Raw genomic sequence first — 10,147 nt, 5'->3', positions numbered from 1 at the left:
TCATCAGTTCCCCCCTCCTCCTCCTCCTCCTCGTCCGCTTCTATGTGACCGTAGGGCAGTAGAACGTCCTCTAGCGTAGAGAATTGACGCGCCGGAGCACTCTAATTCAAGAATAAAACAGGAGACTAGGAAGGCAATACACACTTACCGCCAACCATTGTACTGATTGGATCTTGTGAATTTGGGTGCGAAGAGTGGTCAAAGTCGATTGGGCGTAAGCTACGTGGTCCCGAGAATCATCATTTTGATTGAAGCGGAGCTCCTGAAACTCGATGAATTCCTTGAGAAGGAAAGGGAGATGTTCGTCGGAAAGACCGTTAAGGTCAACGTTCAAGACTCGTTCAAAGTACCCGCAGATTACGGAGATCTGCCTTGTGGTGAGTATTGTAAAAGGAATCGACATGAAAGATCAGCTTACCCAGTAGGATGAAGCCCTCAGACGTTCCATCAACTGTCGTCGCAGACTAGAAAGCCCAGCGGTCTTGAAAAACGAGTTGGAGAGAAAGTAGCCAATACAGCGGTTGTCATCAGCCCAGATTTGAGTTTGAAGGAAGTCAATAGTGTCCACATGAGGTGGACCCCCCCAAAAGTACTCTTTCTTCATGGTGGATGGACAAGAAGGACGATAATATCAATAGGTGACAGGTAACATCAAATCAATAACAAGAACTACCATACAAAAAGAGGCCCATACACTAGCTCAATCTCAGTGACCAGAGAAGAGGGTAAGGAGAAGTCAATGGTTAGTATATATCTACAGAATAGAGTGAGATTTGGCCAAGGTTGGACAGAACAAAAGGGCACACCTTGAAGACCGAAAAAGGCAAACCTCGGCCGGCTCGTTCTCCACAACCACAGGGATTCCCGCGGCGGGGCCACCAGCGTTTTGAAGGTATAGATGGGCAGTATAAGTCTACCAAGTATCGTGAGATTCGACAAAGGTTTGACGAGGATAGAGCACACACCCTGAAGGCCAAAAAAGGCAATCTTCGACCGGCTCGTTCTCCACAACCACAGGGATTCCCGCGGCGGGGCCACCAGCGTTTTGAAGGTACAGATGGGCAGTATAGGTCTACCAAGTATCGTGAGATTCGACAAAGGTTTGACGAAGATAGAGCACACACCCTGAAGGCCAAAAAAGGCAATCTTCGACCGGCTCGTTCTCCACAACCACAGGGATTCCCGCGGCGGGGCCACCAGCGTTTTGAAGGTACAGATGGGCAGTATAGGTCTACCAAGTATCGTGAGATTCGACAAAGGTTTGACGAAGATAGAGCACACACCCTGAAGGCCAAAAAAGGCAATCTTCGACCGGCTCGTTCTCCACAACCACAGGGATTCCCGCGGCGGGGCCACCAGCGTTTTGAAGATACGAATGGGTAGTATAAGTCTACCAAGTATCGTGAGATTCGGCGAAGTTTTGATGAAGATAGAGAACACACTTTGACAGGCCAAAAGAGGAAACCTTCGACCAGCTTGTTCTCAGCAAATATAGCGTTCGGTGGGGCCGAGTTGGGATCGTTTTGAAGGTATAGGAGAGTAGTAGAACTCTATGCAGTATCGTGAGATTCTACGAAGATTTGACGGAAAGAGACCACGCACTCTAGAACCACCAGGGATAAAACTGGATGGCCACCACTCATCTAGGCCTTAACCATTGGTGAAGCCACGGTGGAGTTGTTGGCCAGAGAAGGGAACAAGGGAGGGGAGGAGAAGGGAAAGGCTCCATGAGAGCGGGGGGAGGATGGCAGCAACAAGGATAATTTGGGACTTCAGCTCAAACTGTCAGAGTGGTCTGGGATGCGCAAGTTGCGTAGCCCGATGGTTGCATACGGCCCTAGACCAGGAGTTCGATCTTCGACAACTTCCAAACTCATTACCTGCTCCCTGCTGTCGTATCGAGGTTAACATTGCAGGCTTGCATATTTCTCGCAAGCTACGCACACTGTGTGAGCTTATCAACGATTATGAAGACGATCCGACCTATGCCGAGAGGGTAGATGGCGAGCGAAAGGATTTAGAGAGGGCCCGGAATCGGTTTGAGGAGACGCATAACGCAGAAGATTTAGACTTTGAAGAGGAAACTATGTGGGTCTTTGGAGATATTTTGAATCATGGTACACCCATTCCTACAGATAGAGCTGAAACTCGTAGACAATAGATAGTTCTAGGCCATACTTCAATGATTTTCTTTTCACTAGGTTGCGAGCGTCAAAGAGCGTCTGATAGTCCCGTGACCATTCCGAACTTGGCATGGACCTAAATCTGCCTATTTTCTCTCAAACGGCTCTGTTAAATGCTTTTCGGACGCACTATATTCGGTTCTCTGATGAGGTCAGACAGTTAGATGGAACAGTGACGGATGGAGTAGTAATTGCACGGCTGGGCGACGATCTAGATGAGTTTCTTGCTATCGTTCAAGAAGTGTGTCCCAAACTTTTTACGTCTAGTTCAGACTGACTTGGAAGCTATAGCACTCTAGGGTCTTTGAAGATGAGGCGGAATGGACAACCCTGCAAACTAGTATTGCTGCTATGCAACAGGATATTCGCCACCACTATCAAACTGCGGCGGACTCGTCCCACCAAGGTCGACCTGCACTTGTCGAATATAGGGCAACCAGTGGGCGAGGCAGGCCCCGGATATGGATTGATCCAGACTTCCTGCGATAGGCTTATTCACATCGAACCACGGCAGGCATTAGCCATTTTCTGGGCGTCAGCCGGACAACAGTTCGGAATGCTTTGCTAGAACATGGTATTGCGGAAGCTCAAGACAATCCATTTCCCATGGAAAATCATCAACAATCTCAAGAGGGAGATGACGACCTCCTGGAGCCAGTCCTACCAATGCCTACCAACAACGAGCTTTCACGTCATACAACCTCTTATACTGGTCCAATCTCTATACTTTCGGATGCTGATCTCGATGATCTAATTTCACGTCTGCGAAGTAACTTTCGGCGTGCAGGACTGGCTATGTTAGATGGCATGTTGCGAAGGCTTGGTCATCGGGTTCCACGACAGCGTATTCGTCAGTCTCTTCTGAGAATAGATCCTGTCCGTCGGGTCTTTGAGCGAATCCGAATCCGGCGCAGAGTTTACCAGGTGCTGGGCCCACACCCGTGGCTGTAACCTGATTCAATCACTGCTGGCAGTTGCCAGAACATCAGATTGCAAAACACCTGGCTCCACCACCCCCCCTGGCAAAGCCACTGCATTTTCAACTCTACCTCTGCCGACCCTGCTCACCCAGGTTGATTGATCCTCTCGTGCCGATACTCGCCGTCTAGTCACTTTCAGGGCCAAATCAATCCTGGGTAAATTTTGGGTAAATTCCAGCCCAGCCCTACGCTGGATCGCTCGATGTAACTCATATATTGTATTTGTTCTCTATTTATGCGCACATACTTAGCTACTCCGACACTACACACACACACACATATGTATAAGGAAGGTGAAGGGGAGGGAGACGGTGCGGAACGGGGCTGGGCAGCAGATTCCTTGCGGGAGCGGTAGAGAGATGAGCGGGCAGATGGAAAAAGTCAGAAGCAGGGGGGAAGGGGTAAGACTGTGGTCGATGCAGACGCCCAGACAGTGTAAAAATCAGGCCACGTAGCAACGCGGAGTCTTGGCGCAGTCTGTCACTGTCAGCGGAAGATTTGATTGATATATGGTACATACATTTCAGCCCTACACGTACATCAAACCATTCGGGATGTCGCCAGACCACCAAGCACGATCCATTCGCTCTGTGCACCTACGAATGACAGTCCAAGTCACCGTTTTCGTCTTCGAGACTGGCAGGATTACCGCATCGACGGCGAGTTTGCCCTCGACGAGGTCAACGATGTTCATCAAATTCACGTCGCCCCCCCACATCTCCATGCCAGGCACCTCCGGCAGTTTCGTGGAGCGAATGCAATCATACCTCATTGGCACGCAATCATAGCGATAAACCACCGATAGGTACTCCGACTCGTCCAACGCTACCAAGGCCAGCCTCTTAATCGACTGGAAGCCAGTACGAAAGGACCTGGTGATCGTCCGACGAATGAACTTCTGTGTTGCGCTATCGATGCTCTCATGTTGGACACCTGCCATCCAGTCAGCTCAGGTCAATTGATGATTGGAACAAAGAAAAGCTCACGCCAGAGCGAAACCGCGAGGTTACTGCAGCACATCCTGTGGGACGCTCGATTGTTCCTCTGACACTGCTGGTTACAGTAATACACCTCCTTGCATGCCGAGCAAGTCTGGAAGGACGTTTTGGAGGCAACATGGCCACACTATCAAGACTCAGATTATACACCCAGGCTCAAATGACAACTTACCCCTTGGCATATTCCCTGCGACACGAGCTCTCTCCCCACCCCTTGAAGGACCTCCCACAGGTTTGTGCTTTCTTCAACTTGTTTATTGAGCCCCGACAACGATCTGTCGCTGCTTTCGTTGACGTATCGGGCCAATGTCTCTTTTCCTTTGGTAGCCTGCAAAACCTTCAAGACTCGTGGATTCCACATGGTCTGGCCCAGTGCGGAGTGCAAAAAGGCGATCACCTGTTGCTTGGTGTGTTGAGTGGAGTCCTTGTGAAGCAGGAAGTCCAATAAGACGGGCAGCGCCGAATTCTTTTTGAGTTGGTGAGCATTAGAACGATCGCCTTCGATAGGTCTCCTCCGCTTGTGCTAACCACAACAGCAGGTTGACATTACTATCCATCGCCCCAGTCAGCGTTTCCCGTCAGTTCCGTGAAATCGTCGATCGTCAAGAGAGTGGCCAATAAGTCGATCAGCATCCCATATACTCCCTTCCGCCTCAGCTCGACGTGCAAGGCGGCGTTCAGTTCCTCACTCTTGTAGAATCGGTAGAGGAAGTTGAGGGAATCCACTGACATGACTGGTAATGCCCAATGGAAGGGCGAGTCCTTCAGGCCACAGACTTTTATCGTTATATCCAGAGAGAGCATCAGAATCTGCGCCGTTTGTCGAGCTCCGATGCGATTGACGAAATTTGCATTTTCGAAGTTCTTCTTGTCGAAAGCACCGAGCGCTTCCAGAGACCTCAATGCGAGATAGAATACGTCAGCCCGACGGTTGGGTGTTAGATTCCAGGTGGTCGAATGCGACAACCTTTGCACAAGCAACATGTCCTCGATGAGGTAGCGACACAGCGGGCCAAAGGCGTGTTCAAGAGCCCAGGTAAGCACAGCAGAGATCTTCGTCAAGGAAAGCACAGCATTCCTGGTTATTACCTGTATTTCGTCAGCCTCCGCGTAGCGCAAGCCAACGAGAGGTTCGGAGTTGTTAGTATTGGCAGCGCTCGGCCCGGGTAGTTCACTGGAAAAATGTTTCGATTGCAGTTGGAGATAGTGCCCCTCCTTTATCAGACACTCCTGCCATTCGCAGATGTTCAGCCATATAGCTTTAGCGTCTGGTGTGGTGACACAATCGTCGTCTGCGTTTATTAGTAGCAACATCTCCCATGCCATAACATATTCCGTTTGTTTTTGGCGTTCGGCTTCCCTGGTGGCGTTGACCAAGGAGTTCGAAGCCACGGGGTCAAGCATCTTCGGTGTATGCTCCACGAAGAAGACCTTAATCCAGCGCCATGCAACCCGCCAAGCGTGGGCTTTGTCCTCCGCCTTCTCGGCTGCGTCGACGACTTGCGCCATTTGAAAGCGAAACTCAAAGAGAACCCGGTTTTCACCGATATTCTAGCATGATGATTCAACGAATTACCAGTGCCACTGGGCAATCCTTACCCAGAGCACGGTGGTCATCGGAGAAAGTGGGTAAGTCGCGATCGTCACATGCACGTGACGAATGTCACGTTCACACGTAACTGAGTGCCTCGACGCATTGTGACTCGACGCATTTAAAACATCCTACAAATTGTTGCTTTCTAGCTCAGCCATTCCACCAACCTCTGAGTCTCCATCCAGCAAATGTCGATACAGAGCCCCATCTTGAGCCATAACCTCTTTCACCGCATCCGAAACTGATTTCCGCCACTCGGTGTAGAACCCTTCAGCTATTCGTTTGTGTAGCTCCACCTGGCGAAGAGCATACGCCACAAGACCATTCGCCACCTCTGGGTCGACAAAGAGTCTCGCAGAGGTGGCACGTGCTGCCCACTCGTTCTCTGCGCAAACCGCAATGAACGCAAAACACGTTTCATTTCTTCACGGATGAGTTCGACTTCTTCGTTCCAACGCGCGCGACGAGCCCTGGCTTTTGACCACTCCACACGAACAGCTATTGACCAAACCAGTCAATAATGACTTGAATGAAAACCCTTCACACATACCATCATGCATTTCTTCGGCTTCGCTTCCGATTTCGGCCTGCCAAATCCAAGACACTTTTCCGCGAAGGCGCTTGGTACTAGGTTCGCTTCGAGCACCTCTGGAACCATCGGCACCTCTAAGCCGTTGGGCTGCTTCAATGTCGTTCTCTTCCACAACTCGGCAGTTCACATCTGCATCTTCCAGCTTCTGAAACTCCGGGGCAAAGGCGGGCCCTTTTAGCTTCACGATCGCTTCTTGCGAGAACGATATTTAGCCACGATTCTGGTGATGCCTTCTTCAAGACGCCCCATAAGTGTTACTGACCGAGTCCGCGCCTTTTGACCCACAAGATTGCGATCGCGAAACCAGATCATATGCGTCTGGGCGAAGAGTTTTGCCCGCAGGGCAACCAAAGCATCGGTACATTGACCACGGCGAAGGTTGACCTCGGTGTCAACAACGCGTTGGACGCATGCCTGCAAACGCTCAGTATGTGTGAGGTCTGACGGCAGGTAAAGCTTCGTGTCTTCTGGTGGCGGAGTCGGTTGATCTGGGTTGCGTTTTGTATCGTCCGCTTGACGCAAGCCCTCGACCCCAGGCATGTAAGTTAATTGCAGCTTTTGGAAAGCCTGTGTTTGTTTGACGAGAGATAGTCGCAGCTCTTGAATCTGACTTGCACGGTCAGCTGTCAAGGACTTGTTTTTCAGAGCCGCACGGATTCGCCTCCTGCCAAGTGTCAATAATAAACGGAGAGCAGGAGTAGGTCAACCTACTGCAAGTTTTGCAATTGAAGGCCCGCTTTGATGAAAGCCACAACCGTCATCTTGCCTTCTAAGACAGGAATTCGGCCAGCCCTGACCTCCTCAAGCTCTTCCTTCTTCAAGTCTTGCACAATTTCCCGCTCGGTAGGGCCAGCTGGTTTTCGTCGTTCATTAGCCGAAACATGCAGCCAAGTCCAGCCACTGACCAGCGTTTCCACCCTGCAGAACAAACGGATTTGGTTGGGTCGTGTCTTTATACCAGTTGTCCATGAGAGTTCGCCATTGTTTTCGCTTGACTTTGTTGATGCTTTGGTCGAATTCCGCAAATTCGTTGCCTTGACGCCGGCGTTCGAGATGGCGACGATGAGTTTGCGAGACAACACCCTTCCTAACAATGATTCGTTTGACGTAGTCAAAGAGCAATCCAAGCACATACCTAGTCCCAGATTTTTCTCGAAATTAAGATGATCCACCTTGTCCTCCAATACATCGTGTCGACCTCCTTCGCCCATTTCCTTCGTAGCCCAGCTGGCGGGGTTCAAACTAGCCCATATCCTTTCCATCGCCTCTCCATCGGTCTTTCCCATGCCCAAGAGATAAGCCAGAGCAAGATGTGCTCTACATTGAAGATCGTGCGCACCTGCATGCCAGACAGGCACGCCAAAAACCACCTCCAGGTCGTCGAAATCGGTAGTAAGCGTGGTTGTATCCGCCGACCCCTCGCGAATTTTGGCCAGCCGTTTGAAGAAATTTATCATCCATTGGCAAACGATGTCATAGGCGAAGCCATACTCCATTAACCGCTCGGTCCAGAGTGTGCATGCCACAATCCAATCCACATTTGCATACCTAAGGTCATCCTTAAGTCGAAAAGATAAGCAACTTGACGCGACATACCGTTCTCCCTTTTGTAGATCTCCTAGTCCTCGAGCTCGCACCAGCCCATGACGGGCACAAACACATCCGGCAACCCCAGAAACACGCAATCCGGTCGTTAAACGAGTCTCCTTCTGGAGCAGAGCAGCAAAGGCAACACAAGAGCTGACCTATTGGGTTACCATGGCATAAACCTCAGTCTCGCTGCCCAAAACAGTACTCACATCTTTTTCTTTGACATAGCTTCGGAGGTGATCCTTGTGCGATGATGACTCCACGAAATATCCCAAGCCTGAGCCTAACGACAGGTCTTGATGCTCATTCGGTCGAAGGCGATTCTTGAGGCGAAAGTTCGGCGTCGATGGAGAGGATTAATCGGTAAAGATAGCTTGAACGCATTACTATTTTTTTCCAAAGATAGATGGGTATTCACCGTTGGCTTGGCTTCACGTTACGCCACCCCTCGGGGAGATTTCTTCCCTCCGCTGGACACGCCCAACATAATACTGCTAACCCACCGGGTGGCGTTGTAGCCATTCCATCAGCCTCAGACGCGACCCGCCCGCGCTTCATCCGCTTCAAGAAATCAAACTGTCGAGCCATCCGCCCAAATGCTTTGTACCGATCCTTGAATCCCATCAGTCTACGACGATCGAGATTATCGTGTGTACTTACAGGAGTGTCGCAGGTTAAGGTGGGGTCGCCTGACCTCTCCAAAGTCCGCATGAAGTCATGGACATTGAGGTTGCCAATGGTGCGGAGCAGACGAAACAGTTCAAGCACATTAAAGGTGGCACAGGTCGCTGGGTTGATGGTTGTCGCTGGGTACCATCCATTCCGGAGTAGTTGCTGCAGCATGTCAGAGCCATTGGTATTGTGGCAATCGCAGTACTGTATGTCAACGACAAAGATTCCATTGACGCCGATGACAACCATTGACCGCCGATTACCAGGGAAGGGACATGTAGCACCCGAATGTCCTAGTTGATACATAGCGCCAAGGCCTGAGCGCCCCCCGCTCTCCACTCGACTGTGGTAGAGCGAAACCTCTGTCCAGAAGCTCCCAGTCCACTCCTACCAAGCGAGGATCAATATGTCGGCCCACAGTGAAAAATGCTTGAGGCTGACCTGAATAGTATGCAAAGGTGACCATTGGTGCTGTTTTTTGACGCAACTTTCGCAGAAGATTTGCACCCCACATTGTCGGCATCGAAAAAAGCGCTGGCCGGCCTGGTTAACTTTGGTCGGGCAGACGGCGCACTGGGTTCGCTGACCCAAACCATCGTGTCGTACGATTTCGTCGAGAAACAACCCCGACACACTTTTCCACACCTCCATAGGATCATCCTACATTCTTCGTAAGCTCTTTTCTCGCATATTTCGTTTCAGGACACGTACCGACTCGTAGCGCTTGCGTTTTGTCACGACTTCGTCAAGGTCAACGTCGAAAGATGAGACTGACGTAGCCAGAGCATCTACCTCATCCATGGTGGCATCCGGACGGGGACCCAATCCTGCAGTCTTGGGTCGGATTCGTAGACGCGCCCTTTTCGGGACGCTTGCTGGGGGACAGATTGAAAGCACTTGTAACAACTCTTGTGTTGTCTGCAGATATATACGCATGCTCGTCGGTCGGGTTGAAGTCCGCATTCTCGTCGGGCGTACACATTGCGCTGCGCCAAAGTCAGTGGCGCCATGTCGGTTGTGGAGAGTGAAGAGGAATAAGGCAAGAAAAAATAAGCATCAACACGTAATTGCCACGCCACGGTCACGGGTTTAGAAGCGGCACGCGTTTGGGACTCGTTGATTGGGGATCAAAAATTTAGGGACAAGCGAATTAACGGCGCAAAAGCTCTATCTACTGAAATTACGACTCAAGTCAAAGTTTTGATGAGAGGTAGGGTATTGGCAGATTATATCATAAGTTGAGACCGATGCCCCTCAACTTGGCTGCCCAAAGCCATCCTAAGGTCCACCCGGCTACCATCAAACTCCTCCCCAAGCTGCAAGATATCGCCTTCACTCCCACTTAGGCTAGAGCTTGAGCGTCCGCGATATCGTGATAGGACTCGCCAATGGCGAATGCTCGCGTCCACCGGCGTTGCCAGTGGTTGATTGGGATGATGGCGTCGACTCGAAGAAGGAAGGATTCAAGGCCTGGAACGAAGAGGTTGGTTGAAGCCGCGTCAACGCTGAGAGGGGCATCCTAGGACGGACTCCGACAG

The 10,147-nt window shown here is 50.8% G+C and overlaps 1 protein-coding gene across 1 annotated transcript; it reads right to left on the bottom strand.

The window, feature by feature from the left end:
• Window positions 1-4,710: 4,710 nt before the first annotated feature.
• MIND_00530000 (CxC2 domain-containing protein) lies at window positions 4,711-9,572 on the bottom strand (the record flags this gene model as incomplete). Its single annotated transcript, XM_037362087.1, has 13 exons — window positions 4,711-5,712; window positions 5,923-6,089; window positions 6,134-6,253; window positions 6,306-6,539; window positions 6,590-7,011; window positions 7,059-7,434; window positions 7,483-7,895; window positions 7,944-8,092; window positions 8,147-8,220; window positions 8,441-8,549; window positions 8,598-8,996; window positions 9,051-9,269; window positions 9,321-9,572. The coding sequence occupies 13 exons, from the start codon at window positions 9,570-9,572 to the stop codon at window positions 4,711-4,713; spliced, it is 3,936 nt and encodes a 1,311-aa protein (XP_037222379.1).
• Window positions 9,573-10,147: the final 575 nt, after the last annotated feature.

The sequence above is a fragment of the Mycena indigotica genome, assembly GCF_014461135.1.
Source record: "Mycena indigotica strain 171206Taipei chromosome Unknown Mind.scaff0004, whole genome shotgun sequence".
In the NCBI taxonomy this organism is placed as follows: Eukaryota; Fungi; Basidiomycota; class Agaricomycetes; order Agaricales; family Mycenaceae; genus Mycena; species Mycena indigotica.
Note: the sequence above shows the minus strand (reverse complement) of the source record. Positions and strands in the feature narration are given on the sequence as shown.